The sequence below is a fragment of the Monopterus albus genome, unplaced genomic scaffold, assembly GCF_001952655.1.
Source record: "Monopterus albus unplaced genomic scaffold, M_albus_1.0 scaffold22.1, whole genome shotgun sequence".
NCBI classification, from domain to species: domain Eukaryota; kingdom Metazoa; phylum Chordata; class Actinopteri; order Synbranchiformes; family Synbranchidae; genus Monopterus; species Monopterus albus.
The window spans coordinates 1,928,400-1,945,636 of record NW_018127902.1 but is presented as its reverse complement, the minus strand read 5'-3'; the positions used below and the strand labels follow the sequence as shown (position 1 = coordinate 1,945,636).

Genomic DNA, 17,237 nt, shown 5'->3' with positions numbered 1-17,237 from the left:
GTCCATTTGCCTTTTATAGCTGCCCACTCCAGTTAGTAGCAAGAGACAGAAAGAGAGATCTGGGGACAAACATAATGAAGGGTGGGGTGGGGGTGGGTATAGTTGAGGGGGAACAGCACAGATCTGACCACTGGTCAACACACTTGCATGCAAACACACACATAAACACACACTGAGACCCTGTTGAGGGAGCAGGCTTGAGGTTGTTTTGTTGTTTGAACAATGCTTCGGCCCTAGAGGCACATTCGTGTGCGTGTCGGGTACTTGGTGGAACAGCGCTGATGTGTTTCCAGTTTCTTACTATGAGCAAAGTGTTTTATCAAGTGACTTTACAAAATGCGAATCAATAAATCCGAGTGCCTATCACATGAAATAAGTCAGGCATGACTGAAGTGGATAATAATAGTTGGGTGGGGGAGAAAATGAAATGCATTTGGTGTTTGAACAAGTGATAGGACGATTTAGCTGCTCTTTCTGTCGGTGCACTCAGGACTGAGAAAGACCAAGCGAGAGAGAGTGTGTATTAACTTGTGTCTGAGTAGGAGAGCGCTAGAGAGAGAGACCGGGGGAGAGAGCTTAGCCTGGCTTTTCTCTGTGCCTTTCAGTTCCTCTCTCACTGTAGAAAGAGGCGTGTCCATGGACTAGTATAAAGTCCAAGGAGAGCCACTCATGTTGAGCCATTCTCAGGAGTAACTCCTTTGCACTGCACACACGCAAGAAGAGGAAACTGCAGCTGTTACTTAAAACACTGCCTTTTGATGACCTGCTTTGCATTTGGACACTTGTAGACCAGATTTTTTTTGGCAAAGGTTCGGTGAGCCTCTGGACTCAACCTCGAAGACAGGGCAAGACTCACCTGAAGGTGGATATCCTTCCTGCAACTGTTCATTCTAACATAACAAAAACTAGTTCTTATCACCACTACGTTCTCCAGCCGAAGCAGATCAAGAGCAGGCTCCAATTTCTGCACTGTGAAATTGAATCAGAGGGACGGAGAGGCAATACAGCAGAGACATTGTGTCCCTGCAATTGAAACACTAACCAGCTGAAAATATCAAAGACCATCCTGGACAAAGCGCTGCTCTCAAACCTCCCTTCTTTGTATAAAATTTGTTGTTGAAGTAGAAAGTGATCAAAAGCCGCACAGCACTCAGAGAGGAGAGGGAGGCTAAGGACACCATACACAAGGGAAAAGGATTGTGTCAGGTGCCAGGGCTGCCATGGTGCGTGGAGGTAGTGTGGCAGTAGCTCCATCCTGCTGGGGCCTGTTTGGTGTCCTGCTGCTGGTGGTGCTGTGCTTGTCAGACCAGGCCATTCGCTGCCCGGTGTGCTCTGAGGAGAGGCTGGCCAGCTGCCGTCTGCCGGAAGACTGCGAAGAGACGGTGCGAGAGCCTGGCTGCGGCTGGTGCCCCCCCTGTGCCCTGTCTAAAGGGGCGCACTGTGGCGTCTATTCGCCCCGATGTGGCACGGGGCTCCGCTGCTATCCACCACGTGGCGTGGAGAAGCCACTGCACTTGCTGATGCATGGCCAGGGGGTGTGCATCGATGAGAGGGAGGTGGAGGAGAACTCAGGTGAGAGCAAGGGCTCAGAGTCAGTGTGTGAACTAATGACAAATCCACTTGTTTACAGTGGGCACATCTTCTTCCTTTAAGTTACTGTCTGTTACAAATACACTCAGAAAACCAAAGCATTTACAGCACGTGATTATTTACACCGCATTTGGTATCTCTGCAAATGTCTATGACAAGATGCTCTTACTGTATAAAGTTGTGACAGTTGTCAGCCACAGCTAACAAGGTCTGTCCAGACCTGGACTGGTGTCTTTCGCTCTGCTGACCCACAGCCAGGCACACCACAGTATCTGGACCTTACCTAGGCAGGGTCAGACTTGGGGGTGGTGGGTGACAATGTGCTGGTTGCTTACCCTAGTCTTGGCTAAGCCCTGAGTCAGAGTGTGCACACACAAGTTCCTCACACATGGCCTGATGGGAGAATGCATACAGTCCCTCTGTTGTCTTGTGGCCGGCTGTCCTGAAAGGGGCCCTGCTATAAGACCCAGAGCAGGCTTCAGAGAGGTGAGTGGAGGAGGTGTAGTCTCAGCTGGAGTCGGCATGTGTGTATGTGAGTGTGTGAGAGGAGCTTACGCTATTGGTGTGTACTGTATGGGCCTGCACTCTGTATGACTGTGTGGTGTACAAGTGAGACCACACCTGTTTGGTCATGCATTTAGTTAATGCAGCCAGTGACACTAAAAAATTGTTTTCCCAGCATTCCTTGGGTGTGCAATTACCTCATCATGCCTATGTTAAACTGAGACCCTGCAGGTAGTCATGAAATGCAGGCAGTAAAATGCATTGTGGTGGTACTAGGAATGTGAGTGTGTGTGCCAAAGTGTGTTTGTAATGGGAGGAGGTAATAAAAGCTGCTGTATGAAATGACTGTAATGGAGTGTGGCCAGTCAGGGGCTATTAGAGCTCTCTGCAATCAGTAATTCACTTGATGCTCTTTCATGGATGCCCCCATTCCTCCTCCTCCTCCTCCTTCTGCTGCTGCTGCAGAAGTCTAACTCTTCTGCTGTCAATGTCTCTATCACGCTCTCCATATTCTCCTCTTTGATGTTGCACTCCTCTTGAAGGGCAGAAATCCTGTCTCCACTTGGGAGATGGGGTGTCTAATGCTGGATGTGTTGCGTGCATATCCAGTTCCTGTTCAAGCTTTGATGTTAACTTCTTTCTGGTGATGAAACAGTTTGTATTCGTCTGTTTTCCAACTGGGGAGTGATGCTGATTTACTATGCTGTATGAGAATTTGTATTAAGAGTGTCACAGACAAGCTGGTTCTGTCATTTGTTCCATGTTATCTACTAATAGTTTTTCCACTGAGCCCAGCCTCCCTGACATTTACTGGTAGTGGCAGGAGACTACATGTAAGAACACCAGAACACGAAAATTTGAATCAACTTAGTCAATATAAAACTCCCAAGATGCTCATCTTCACTGCAGCATCTGTTCCTCTTGGCCTTGGGTGGACCCCCCACCCCCAAACCCTAACAAGTCTTTGAGCACATCGCCCACCGCGTCCAGCTCCTTCATGGGAATGAGCTCATCGGCTCACTCGCTGCCAGAGCTGAAATGAGAGCCTTCTGCGCTCTGTGCAGGCCCAGCATAGGTTAGGCCGGCACATAGCGTGACTAAATGGAATCAGAAAGAAGAAGAAAGTTGTTTACAGCATGATAAAAATGAAGGGCTGTCTCAGCTTGATCCAGCTCTGTCCATCCACACCATTTTATGTTGCAGAATGTTCTCCCTGAACACTACTTCTGCTTTTGGATGGTGTGCTGTCCGATTGGGTTGTCTCGAACTGGGATATAGTGCACTGTGGGAGTCACAGGTTTCCTTCCTCTTGGGCGGCACGGCCATAGACTGAAGATTTTGAAAAGTTCATGGGTTTGTTTTTGTTGCTCTGTAATGTGAGCTCTTGAGTTCTGTTTGCCTCCTCACTCCTTCTCACCCCTGAGGTCTGTCATAACAAAGCAGGAAGGTTCTAGCCAATAAATCTCACTGTAAATCAATTCCTCTGGGCAGCAGCTCAGACCCACTGTATAAGAATGCTCAGTGTAAACTGTGGCAGCGGGGAGACATTCAGAAAGGCACGAGGGAGAGGTGAAGAGCAACTCCAGTCACAAGCACGAGATTTCCTTTGCGGTGCATTCACCGTACTTATGCATTATTAAACAAGGCGGTGCATCTCCTGAATACATGTCTGACAGTTTTGCCCCACTCCTAGCAACAGTGAACATGCCAGATAAAAATAGAAGAGGGTTTTTAAAAACCAAGAGAATTCATAATGAAGAACCCTGGGATAGAGGCTGATCTTCAAGGCCCACTGAAAGAAATTTAGGGCATTCAGGCTAATAGCTCTAGCTGCATCCAACAACAAGATAATAGTTGAATCACAAAGATTTGTATTGCCTCACGATTGTCATTGTGTATCAACATCAAGGCTATGCTGGAACTGAATTTCCATAGCAACAACAAGCACTAGCCAACAGTGATGTCAAGGTCTACGTTAGCTAGAGTGCTTCGTAATATCCCAATCTTTGAAACCCTCTCTACCCTAATACTTAGAATAAATCACCATGTGTCTGTCGGCATCTATTTCAATGCTCCTGTCGAGTCTGCCCTGGTGCCATATCAAATGATTCCATCTAACAGGGACACCAGATATTATTTAGAAACTAACACAGCTTTTATACATGTAAACACCTGCAGGCACCAAAGGAGTTGCATGAATGGAGCTGGAGTGAGACTCTTTACAGCTATGCTCAATTTACGGTGACGCATAAGGGTCTTTATGAAAGCAGCATGCTACCCTACGGTAGAGCTTCCTTTCTCCTGGGAGCGAGCACTCAAGACATTCTGGAATTGTGAACAAGTGAAAGATGAGAATTCTTTTTCAAACATCTTTTGGCAGATGCCCCTAATGTGTATTTGCTTTCTTTGGGTTATGCAGTACATTTGTACAGCTGGGACGTGTATGCAGGAGTAAACGTGATTAGCTAATTGTTGTCCTCCCTGAAACACAGACCCCCTTCTAGTGCTCGAGCTGAGAGATACACAAAACAATCCAACACTGTCCTTGCCATGAAACACAGTAACTCTGAGGAGGACAATGAAACCTCAGGGGCTGGGATCATACATTAGACTGGGGTTTCAGTAAAAACACTGCAGCAATCTACATGTCAGTCAAGTAAATTTCTAGGCAGTGATCATTAATGATACTATTAGCTGTTCATTGAGAAGATAGATACTTTATTAGTTCACTCAGAATTAAGTTAATGATGTAACTCAAAAGAGTCTGACTTAATGCATTGCAGCTGCAGGTCTTCCTCTATTCAACACGTGCATCAACAGGAGATGCATGGCCAGCGTTACCCCAGCTCACTGTGACAGAGTGTACCCACACATCTTAAATGGTCTGGCCTATGGCGATATGTCCCGGAGGTTAAAGATGATGATGATACCTCAGTTCAGTATTGGATAAGTGACACAAATTCCTTTGCCCTGGAACATGTTTTTTATCTAGATGAAAAATGGGATGTCATCCTGAAGAAACTGACTCTCTGAGGAGGCAATGTGGGAGAAACCTTACACTGCACAAATGTTCCCAAAGCTTGTTTTATTTTTTGATTGATCCAAAAGATTTGTTAGGATAAAGGATCATGTTTTTCCTGATGATGATCCATCTGGAAGAGTTTCTGCTGTATCCTGTAGTCATGCTTTTGTCTCTGATCCACACCTGTGTGTGTGTGTGTGTGTGTGTGTGCAGGCTGAACTATTACATGACTTTTCAAAGCATTGTGCCAAGACACTGAAAGTTCACAGAAAATTCATGGTGGCTATAAAGTCTTCAGTTTCTGGGAGCCTTGTTCAACAGTGGCTTTATTTCAGCAACATATGCTTCTGAACAGAAAAATAGAAACTATAACGCCTGTAAAATGAAATAGGAGCATGTGAAATGTAATATTTAAAGTCGATGCATTTAATTACTTTTGGATTATGTTGTTCCTAATTATTTTGTAAAGGGTAAACCAGTAGGACAGTAAACCGCTGGTGCTCTGCTCCCACAAACTTGCAAACATGCTGAATATCTGGGTGCCTGCTTAGATTTCAGCTGAATGGGAAGTGGCCAGATCAGTGTCAGGCAGTGAAGCAGCAGGTTTCTTGTCTGTTGTTTTAACTTTCTATCATTTCTTTGACAAGCAAAACCAGAAAAAAATCCACCATTTTTGTTGGCCTTCATGTAGGTCTTGAACATTGTTCTTACAGCTCAGCTCTGATGATTAACTGGTTCATATAAATCTTGTGGCTGGAAACCAGTGGTTTGATAGTCTGCCAGCATCCAGGGTTTACTGAAAAAATTGTTTTTTGGTAGGAAGCCTAGTTGCACTCACTGCCAGAATCTCTTGGAAAACCACTATTAAACACTATCAAAGTGTTAAGAAAACATTTTAGAGAAGTAACCTCCCAGAGGAGTATTAATTTTTCAAGAGATTAGTCACTGTCAATATGATAAGATGTTCCATTTAGTGTCAAGATCCACAACACTACTTTCTTTTTGTGAAATTAATCTGCCACAAATTTACAAATATCTAAAAATCCAGAACAGAAATGACTCTGGCTAAGACATAGACCTCATTATTGGAAGCTCAGCAATGACACTCAATTACAGCTTAATAGTTGGAGAGGTCTAATGGAATACAGTATAAGATTAATTAAGTTTGACAATATACTGATAACTGTCATTCATCCATTATTTATACCACTTATTCCTAAATAGGGTCACAGGGGGGGGCTAGAGCCAATCCCAGTTGACACTGGGCGAGAGGTGGGGTCCACCCTGGACAGGTCACCAGTCTATCACAGGGCTGACATGTAGACAAACAACCACACACACTCACTCCTACTGACAATTTACAGTCTCCAGTCAACCTAAGCTACATGTCTTTGGACTGTGGGAGGAAACCGGAGTACCAAGAGAGAACCCACACAGACACAGGGAGAACGTGCAAACTCTGCACAGAAAGGCCCCTGGTCGGCCGGGACTCAAACCGGGAACTATCTTGTGGTGAGGCTGTGAACAGCGCTGCCCATTGATGCTATCATTAGTGTTAAAATCTTTCTTTTTTGTTTTTATATAAAACATACAGTATGACATAAAAAACCATTTGGGTAATTTAACACTAGACTGAAACGTGATGTTTTTCTGCCCTTTCTCCTTCAAAATGTTCAGTCTGTTGGGTCAGAAATATGTAGTGTTACACATAATCACACCAGCTGTACCTGTGACCACACCCAACAGTGATGTCACATTGTACTGACCTGCACCGAAGTACACATCTATATCACTGCAGCAAACGGAGAGGGGATTCCATTAGAGATCAGCAACATTTTCAGATGAGTTTAAGTTGCTCTTTTATAACGATTATTTTCATTGGTTTTTAATAGAACTGTGACCACACTTTGTACAGTTGAAAAATAAATTGACTAATGCTCGTATATATTTTGTGCAATTTCTTGTTACTTATCAGCCATAACATACAGATATATAATATCTGGTATAGGCTAATAGTGGCAGGTACATCTGTCAGTCTCTACATCCTGTAAAGATGTTGTCTAGCAGCTCATCTTAGTGAGTTCAAATTTAAAGAGTAATCCATCTACCTGACTTCATGGGCAGCCTGGAACTGTCCTCAGTGTATCTGTATCTGTATTAAATAGAACACAAATGGAGTCAACCTTTTTAAGAGGATGCATCTCAGGCAAATGTTTCACATAGTGCAATCTTTTCAGGCTTCGATCCAAGATCTAAACTGGTAGAAGTATAAACCACAGGAAAATACTCTGCCAATCTCACTGAGCATAACTAAATATTTACATGAGAAGGATATTTGTCTTTAGGATTCACAAGCTCAGTCTTAAAGCCACTGACAGTGGAATTTGAAATCTGAAGGCCCTTTTGGTCCCTTATGTCACTGTTTACAGACTGCAAACACAGGGTACATATACTGTCTAAACAGAAGATCTGGCACAGATTTGTCATAATGAATGATGTAACCGCAGTGAACTTGTGTGAAAAGTTTTTTCCCCATGACACAAAATGTGTTCATCAAGAAAGTTTGGACCTACCAGTCAGAATGCTCTCTCTCCACCCATAATGAGTGATGCTCACACATCTAATGGCCAGAGTGATAAACACATTTACAAATGCTGCAGTTGTTATGTGACATCAAATATTTTTAAAAAGAAGTATATTGGACCAGCAGTGCAGTTTATTGTGTAACAGCTTTGGAATTTGTCAGCCAGCTGGTAACCCAGTGGAGCCAGGGTTTGTTTTCATACTATGCTATTGTCATCACTAGTCTTAGGAATACATTTTTTCATGAATTTAACCTGATGATTAACACACACACGGTCTCTATATTTTAATGACTCTTGTTGACTTAGCTTTGGCTTATTATAATGTATCAAAAGAAAAAAGGTGAAACGTGTCTCATTCTGAGTATGATTATAGATTTATTCAAGACCATTCTGTGCACCTGTGACAGCAATGCACTGCAACACACTGGTTGATAATGCACTGTGAGAGTTCTATTTTAAAAGCTAAATGCTGCTGAGCCAAAACAAATGAAACCACAGAGAAGTGGTGACTTCCTCCATGGAAAACAGCAGTGGTAGCAAACAGGACATGCCACCCCTGACCCACTTCTAAATAACTTTGGCTCACCCCGTGAAATAGCGTGGAATTGCAAAAGTGTGAAACTGGCAAAAGAGGCAAAAGAACAACATGGAACCAAAGAAACAGCTGAAACCCCAATGTTCTTGTGGAAGAACGTGCTGATAAGCAATGCTTAACAGCAACAAGACTGAAAATACAAACAGCCAAGAGACACTTACCCACCAGACAAGCCAAGCCAAGCAAGTTTAGATAAACTACAGTCACCTTCCAACTCCTGTCTCCAAGCTGCAAAAAAGAATTGTAGTCATCACCAGAAAAGGGCCCAGGGTCATTATTCTGAACACAGCAGGGGCAGGACTACTGCAAGGAAAAACTTGTACCCATTTGGATATGTGTAAGTATGCCTTCATGCATTGTAGGCCTGAGACAAGGCTGCACATTGCACAAGATTAAGAAGGCTACTGACCCACCTTCATTGTCTCTTTGCCAACAGCAATTAACTGGATGCCTGCAAGTGACCTCAGATACTATCCAGAGCTCAGATCTGGTTCAGTGATCAAAGCAAGAACAGCTTCACAATGGTAAAACCACAGTTTATTGTGCTTTGATTCCAGTGCCAATCTGTAAAATGCTATGGGTTATGTGCAGAAAGCACACACTGTAATTCTGCCAAGTCTTACGAGCCACAGGTGAGAGGAAACATGCATGTGCAAAAAAAAAGAAAAAAAAAACACACACACCCTTTATCACTCATTTTTCCTATCTTGTGCCTCCAAACACCAACCACACACACACACACAACCAGTTGTGCCCACTTGTGTTAGTGCAAATACCCTTTAACAAACTGCATCTGGCACAGACTGAGGTTGTTGTGGAGCGGTGGAGAGTGAATAGGGTGGGGGGCATTTCCTGAGGAAGCAGCTGGCTGCCTGCAGGGCCACAGAACTGCAGGATTATAGGGATGCAAAGGTGAGTGTGGCTCAGACCACATTGTACAGAGGGTGGCAGAACAGGGGTGGTATCATTTTAAAATGCCCCAGAGCTCGTAGAACGGCTGTGGTGCAGTAGTTGGAGCACTGTGGTACAGATTACCTCCCAGAGAGGGAACACAACTGTGTCCTTGAGGTTAGCATGGCCTCATTTTTAGCCTACATTTCACCATGTTCAGCTGTATGGAATGTTATGTGGAAGGACCAGCTTCCAAATTATTTATTTAACAGAAAGATTTTAGCATTTTTAATCTAATTTATTTATTATAATTTATTAATCCCTGTGGGGAAATTTCTTACTGCATATTTTATTAAAATGTGATACTATTATTATGCTGCAGAAGCCCTACAAATGTTTTTGACAAACTGTTATTTCGGAGACTTTATTGTTCTCCTTGTTGTTGTTGAATTTGGAGAACTAAAGTGTTTTTCCTTTCATTTTAGCGCTAGACAAGCAGGACGAGATCATCCCTGAGCACCCGAACAACAGCAATATCCGGTGCAGTCCACAGGACAAGCGATGCATACAGAAGACCCTAGCCCGACACCCTCTGAAATCCACAAATCAGAGAAGCAACACTGCCAGGGAGGAGACCAAGGCGGCCCTGGTGAGAGAAACAATCTTTTCAGACTTTCCCAGCACATGCCTCAGCCCCAGCAGGTGTTTTACATTATGGTTTTATAGAGCCAAAGCTACAAGCGGAACATTCAGGATATAAATTGTACAAAAATTAGTCATTTCCATCCTGGAACATTTAATTGAGGTCTTGTGAAATACAGGTGCACACTGGTATCAACATGCAACCTGTAGTTTTAACACCAGCAAGAGCAGCATCACAACCTGCCCATTAATCAGTAACAGGCTGGTTTTTACCACATTTTAGTGTGTTCCTTTAACACATTTCTGTATCACATGAATGCACAGCAATGCAATGTAGAATTTATCTGGGCCTCCCACCCAGATGGACTGATCTTTTTTTTATATTCATGTGTTGATGTGTGAGAATGCAGCTGGACTTACTGTGCAAACTGATTTTTAAAAATCTGCCAGAGTGATACAGTCACATGCAATCATCAGCCAGCTTGTAAATTAAATGTAGCCAACTCTCAGTACTATTTGTAGATACTCTGCATTTGTATGTGCATCCATAACAGGGTGTTGACAATTCTTAGTCAGATTAGAACCTATGTGAGGCATTTATCTGTCATCTCACAGCAGACATACTGTACTTCTACAACACACTGAATAAATTATCATCAAATAACACAAGATAGTTCAATAAATCCAAAAACCTTTCCAGCTTTCCCAGTTTTGTTTTGTATTTTACATTAATACTGTACTTTTTATTTTTTAGAAATGTATTTAAATAGTCATTACTTCTCATAAGTAACTGAAATGATAATACCTTATGGTGGCTGATTTTTAAATTTTATTTAAACTTACTCATTTTTTTCTTGTGCATTTTGAAAGTAAGATAATAACTGGACATGCACAGCCGTTTTCTCACACCACTGCAAAACTCTGGCGATGTGTATAAACATCAAATCAAAACTGATTTCTCCTACAGGCTCCATGTCGAGCTGAGCTGCAGAGAGCATTGGACAGACTGGCATCAAATACCCGCACACATGATGATCTCTTCTCAATCCCCATACCCAACTGTGACAAGAACGGAGATTTCCATGCTAAACAGGTCTGTGATTTCAAGCCCACAGTTATTATGAGCTTTTACTGAACAGAGCACTATTTGGCCATGTGTACTGGTGAACTGTGAATCTCCTGTATTAAGTCAATACAAATAATAATGCCTATCTTCAGTCTTCAAATGATTCCTTTCAAGCAACATTAGCAATCTGGGCCAAAACACAAAACATGCCTGTGGCCAGTGAAATAGTATCTGACAGGTTCAAGATCACGACGAAAGTGCCTCCATGCACATTGTTGTTCTAATGCCAAGACCTTTTCCTAAGATCACATGAAAAGGAATTTACTTTTAAAAGTCCAGAGTTGAATTGTGTGTGAAAAGCGGTTTCTCCTAAACTGTTGAACAATAATCACTTCATTGCTGTGACAGATCCACTTAGCTTTTGGATGCAGTCAGTTTTTTCTATTTGTTGTTCCGCCTTTGTGCGATTGGGCAACTAAGGAGATAAGAAAGAAAGAGAATAGGAGAAAGTAAGGCTGTTCTGAGCTGTACATGCATTCAAAGCAGCAGACACAGAGTGGGTGATTAAAAAAAGAGCTCTGCTAAGGCACCAGTCATTAAGTGTCTGAGGTACGCTGATTGTGTAACATGGTATCTCTGTCTGCCCAGATTCACAGGCATCTGTTTACCCTTTAACTAAAACTGCACTGTGATAAAAAAAAAAAAAAAACCTACTGGGAAGTAAATAAGTAAGACACAGGTCATGAGGGACAACTGGGAATCATTTCATGGCAAGGTTGCTGGGAGATCGTTAACTGGTCTTGGAGGCTTCTGAAATCAAAAATTACTAAAAAAGTACAAAACCACTCAGTACACTGTATTACAGGACATGCTGAAAGCCCATACAAAGAATCTTAGATTTGCATCAAAATAATTAAACTATCTCTTGTCACAGTTAGTCTAAGGCGACTTTAAGTGCCAGCTTGAAGTACGACTCTGACATGATAAAGTATGATTCTATATGTGGGAATGTAAACAACATTCTCTTAATGTGGCGCGGTAATCAAATATTATGACACCTGACAAACTCCAGTCATTTGACCATTTATGCAGGATAAAACCAAGAGCTGCAAAACAATGAAAACATCTTTAAAAACTTTACGATGACATCAGACCTGACGTTTAGCGAGCTGTGGCCTAGCCAGCAGAACACTGACTACACTCTCAAGATAATCAAACTGGTCTGGAACCTCTTACCCAGGACTCCATTTTATATAAACCTACATTTAATGATTCTTGGAAGCAGTACAAGACAACACTAACATATTTTCACTTTATGAAATATGGTGACCATGTTAGCAAACACATAGCAACATGAGCATTCATTTGGAGCCAATATTCAGTCTCTTCACTTTATTCTTCATTAATCCTGAGGGAAATGTTTGGCTCTTTATTGTGGCTGCAAAGGGCTCCACTATGAGTGTGCCTTCAGGTGCTGGACATGTAGAGAGGATTTTCAGGGCGTTCTGTTGAAAAACGTTACCTCTTGCTGTTGAAAACATGCTGAAAATGAACCACAACAGTAAAGATGTAAGCAATGCAACTGTTTAAAAAATACTTAGGTGAAAAAACACAGTCGTCTCCATTTGTTTCTATGGAGGACTGTGTTTAGGGTGAAGTCCTTTCCTCATGTAGTTCTACTAATAAGCACCAGTGGATTTCAGCTGGTCCTGCACCCACACTGCCTGTCCAGCCAGTGGTGGAACATATATTTACTCCACTACATTAATTTATAACTTAATAGTTACTTTTTAGAACCAGATTAATACAAAACATACAGTATGGTTATAAGATTTTATAGATCCATGGTGGGAAATTCACAAGCTACCCAGCAGTAATTCAAATGAAATGCTTATAAGCTAGCTCCCCTTTACCAGCTGCAACATTAATGCATCGGTAGATATAAACTAATAATGTGATATTAATGTTGAAAGTGCCATTCTGCATCATGAGAACTTTTAGTACTTTGAGTATGTTTTGATGCTAATACTTTTCTTCTTTTACTTAAGTAACATTTTGAATACAGGACTTTTACGTGGAACAGAGTATTTTTACACTGTTGTAGTGCTACTTTTACTTGAGTAAATGGTCTGAGTACTTCTTCCACCACTGGCCAGCACCAGCACTGCAGGGGCCTTCGGCAAAACTATTGCAGCCCCTTGCAATGCATAATTGGTGCTAAGGTAAAGTAGGTTACGTTAGCAGCATGGCTAACCAAAAAAAGGAAACTGGCAGGCTGGAAATGTGAATGAAGCCACTCATGTCAACTCATCACAACATGGCTGTTTCATACAGCACATGCCTACACAGCAGGGAGCTGGGTTTTACTGCCCTCAGTCTGAATGCCTGCTAAACCTCTGCAGAGCTGAGGGGACCTGTAGAGTTGAGTGATAATTCTGTGTGAGTTCATGAGTGACCCCATTTACATTACATTTAATCCATTGATCCATTTTTCATATTAATATTGGGTAGAGCAGCTTTAATATTTGCTACTTTAGTTAAAGATGCTGTTAAGCAACAAAAATATTTTATTCTCCATTATTCCCACAGTGTCATCCTGCACGTGACGGCCAGCGAGGAAAGTGTTGGTGTGTGGATCAGAAGACGGGCATGAGACTGCCAGGGCCGCTGGAGTTGCGAGGGGATCTGGACTGCCACCAGTTAATGACTGCCACACTGAGGGACTGAGGAGTGAGGACAGGCAGTGTGGGTGCAGGACCAGCTGAAATCCACTGGTGCTTATTAGTAGAACTACATGAGGAAAGGACTTCACCCTAAAGCCTCACTTCACATGAGGCCAACGGTACTTGAGCTTGCGCAACAAAAAAAAACCCATTGAATTGAGTTCTTTTGCTATTTTGTTTCTGTGTGTGAGAGTATGTGATCTCTGAGTCTTTAGAGCACTTGCTGTGTATTGTTTCTGCTATGTGAACTGACAATAGTCTTTAGACATATGCGCTTTAGGTGGCAGAAAACAAAAAACCTTCCACGGATACCAGTTGTAGCTGTGATCTTTGTGACTGAGCAAAATGTGTTGTTTTCTCTAGTCCAACTTCAGTGTAATATTCTTGAAAAGTGACAAGAAAATGCATCAACCCCACCAGGTAATCAAAGCTGATGTAAAACAGTAACATTAGCATTTGTTTTATTCTTTCTGGAGCACTAGTTCAGCTGGAATTCCACTTGGAATCACCAGGACAATCCAGAACGAGTCCCCACTGCAAACTAGTTTTTCACACAGTATGCATAATTCATTGTAACATATGGTTCTTATTTTACTGTCCTAAATGTGGCAAACCACACCCATCTGGAAAGCAGGTTAAAACAAAGCCAAGTTCAGTGACAACACAAAAGTAGCAATAAAAGATCAGAACAATAGGTACAATGAAAAAGAACCAGGACTAACAAATGAATGCAACAACTCATTGGCTTGAGTTACCAAATGATAAGCTGTAGCTTTTCACAACATGGACACCAAAGTGAAAACTGACATTTGCTTAAAAAACGGTATCTCTGAAAACCCACAGTGGATTTTCTTCATCCCCCTGTGGTTAACTCTTCTTCCCCCTTCCTTTACTGACGAGCTCTCTCTGACACTGTGTTACGCACAGACTAGCAGCCTCGCTGAGCTAGAAGCTCTGCACATTGCTGATAGGATAATCTCATTTCTCTAGCTGGTGCTAAGATGCCAGTAGGACTCTCGTGTTTGTATGAATATGCTTCAATATAAAGGATTTCTCTCCATACAGACTGTTTGGCAGATGTTTGGTGGTGCTATTTAGAGATCGTGCCAAAATACAAAACAAACAAACAAAAAAAAGGCTTCTGCACTTTTTGGGCATTATTTAGGATTGGAATGGAAGACTGGGTTTTGAGGATCGCTTAAACATAAATGCGTGACCGTCAGCATAGCTACTAACAAAAGCTTCCCGTGTGTGTTTTCACGTTATTGTAAAAAATATGAAAGGCACATCCCAGGTTAGCTTTGCACTATTCCTGCACCCGACTGGCTGAATGTTTCATCAGCCAGTGCTGTGAACTGCAGGCATGATGCATTTTAAATATATAAGCAAGCAGAGTGTAATAACTTTCAATGATTAAGCTCCTGGCAGCCCTGCAACTTCTCACCAACATGAAGCTTTGAATGGAAGACTCTTGTGTAGCATTAAATATAGCATAATGTTCGTGTGGACACCGGAATCATTTCTGTTAATCTGGCAATGCTAGTTATCTGTTTTCATACAGTGTCCTAGGGCATCACACTAATACTTAAAGTGTATTACCAATGCAAGTGACATAGCTACTCATTCAGTATTTTATATACCATAGACGAGGCTGGTGATATTCTTACAGCAATCTGATTGTACTGATGCAGTGCATTACTAGAAGCAGGTTTAAGCTAACACTGGTGTTTGTCATCACCAGATATGGACACTTTAGTTATTCTCGCCTCAAGAAATTATTCATCTTGTGTGAATGGATGGTTGGTATTGCTGTTGGTGTGTCTCTGGCAGTGTGTGCCAGGGTAGGAATATACTAGAGAGGAGGGACAAAGAGAGTGCAGTAAATCCAGTGATGGAGTCAGATCACACACAACAGCATTATTAATGTCAAGCTAAGAAATCACTGGAGTGCAGTGATACCAGATATGTTGAGAATTAAAAACAAATACATATTTACAGCTATAGTCATACAATGGGTTATTGGCTCTTGTTGTTTTCTGTGTCTCCAGACTCTGATTTTTCCACAACATCTGTTAATCTTCAAATATGGTTATTTGAACATGACGCACTGACGGAAGGTTCATTCTGCTCCACAAAGAAATAAAAAAAAAGTGCCATAAAAACTATTAGTAGTAGTATCTTCATTATAATGGTGATTTTTTTGCACACTACTCTATGTTGAATTTGGTCTAATCTTTCTAAAATACATTTAGTTCATGGATATAAACAGAGAAAAGAAAAATATCAAACTTTAGCGCTTCTCTAATTTGCTTATTGTATGAGGTAATGAAATATAAGTAACAGATAACCTTCAGGTGTGAAAAGTAATACTATTTGTATGCATACAAAGTGTTGCTACAAAACTCACTTTAAAATATAAATTAAAGAACAAAGAAAAACATGAAATTTAATCTGATCACTGAAGCCAGTGGTCACTTTAGAACCTTTGTTGGAAATGGTGTATTGTCACCCAATGGCCAGTTTTATTTGTCTATAGACTAAATGTATACAAATGTATTTCACCAAAACACCAATAGACAGATAGTATGGATGGAGAATCACCGATATAGCTTAAACTGACCAAAGGCCAAATATCAGAAAAATGGTTCAAAGATTATGTCATGTCCAGAGACGTCGAGACTCGTTTAGTAAACTGCATGCACACCATAAAAAAGTTCCACCAAAACCCCATCTCCCCATTCATCAACTAATCACGTGTTACTAAACACATTCAAACATGTCTCTGTTAAATAGTCTTAATCTTGACAGACATAGCAACATGGTTTAGGCTTTGATTTTTAAAGGCCTTCTAACAACATAAACTGTGTATTTACGCTATTACATTGCTCGATCTCTAACTTTGCTGTACTGATCTGTAATTGCATTTCTGGAGAATAGACTGTTCCTGTTTGCCTTTGATATTATCTGTTAATGTGTATAACATATGAAGTAGTATTTGCATGCATACAAATGGACTGGGGTTGGAAACAGCTAAGGTCATGTGTATCTTGTCCACAGCAGGACCATTATACATAAACACTGAGGTGATCAAAGAACTGAAACAGAGTTAATTCTGATCTAATGATCAGTTACATTGTAAAGGGTTACCAAATGAAAATGTACACATTGTAATACAACAATTAAAACACTTCAGAAACTACAACATTGTTGCTGTTATTATTTGTAGCAGCAGTAATATTTATGTACTGCTTATTACAGACATGCTGGTACCGGTAGATGTATTGGCCAGTGAGTTACAAGGGGCCACAGTATTGAAATGAATAATAAATAAATGCCAGAACTTTCTGCTGCATCGCTTTGGTAGTAACATTTATAATACAATAAAAGCTTTCCCAGTTCTGAGTTTTTAAAGGCTCAATTTTTAGGTATTTCAATCTTTTCTGTTCGACTTAAATATTTTAATGTGTTTGGGTTGATGATTCTAGTGTCAAGTTATCTGTCAAAGCTTTCTGTTAAAACTTACAATTCTTTGTTGTCGACATTAAATGTATGATAGACAATAGAACATAAAATGAGCCTGAGCAAAAGATATGCTGGACTAAATGAAGAACAGAAACAT

The 17,237-nt window shown here is 41.3% G+C and overlaps 1 protein-coding gene across 1 annotated transcript; it reads left to right on the top strand.

Moving 5' to 3' along the window:
• The first annotated feature begins 691 nt into the window (after positions 1–691).
• On the top strand, positions 692–16,817 carry LOC109956822 (insulin-like growth factor-binding protein 4). Its single transcript, XM_020594188.1, has 4 exons — positions 692–1,572; positions 9,673–9,836; positions 10,797–10,922; positions 13,485–16,817. The coding sequence occupies exons 1-4, from the start codon at positions 1,221–1,223 to the stop codon at positions 13,620–13,622; spliced, it is 780 nt and encodes a 259-aa protein (XP_020449844.1). The 5' UTR covers positions 692–1,220; the 3' UTR covers positions 13,623–16,817.
• The last annotated feature ends 420 nt before the right edge of the window (positions 16,818–17,237 follow it).

Excerpts from the sequence above, each read along its gene's own strand:
- LOC109956822 (XM_020594188.1), top strand. The coding sequence starts at position 1,221 with ATGGTGCGTGGAGGTAGTGTGGCAGTAGCTCCATCCTGCTGGGGCCTG. Across the intron at positions 1,573-9,672 it reads GGAGGTGGAGGAGAACTCAG|CGCTAGACAAGCAGGACGAG; the intron begins GTGAGAGCAAGG and ends CTTTCATTTTAG. Across the intron at positions 9,837-10,796 it reads AGGAGACCAAGGCGGCCCTG|GCTCCATGTCGAGCTGAGCT; the intron begins GTGAGAGAAACA and ends TTTCTCCTACAG.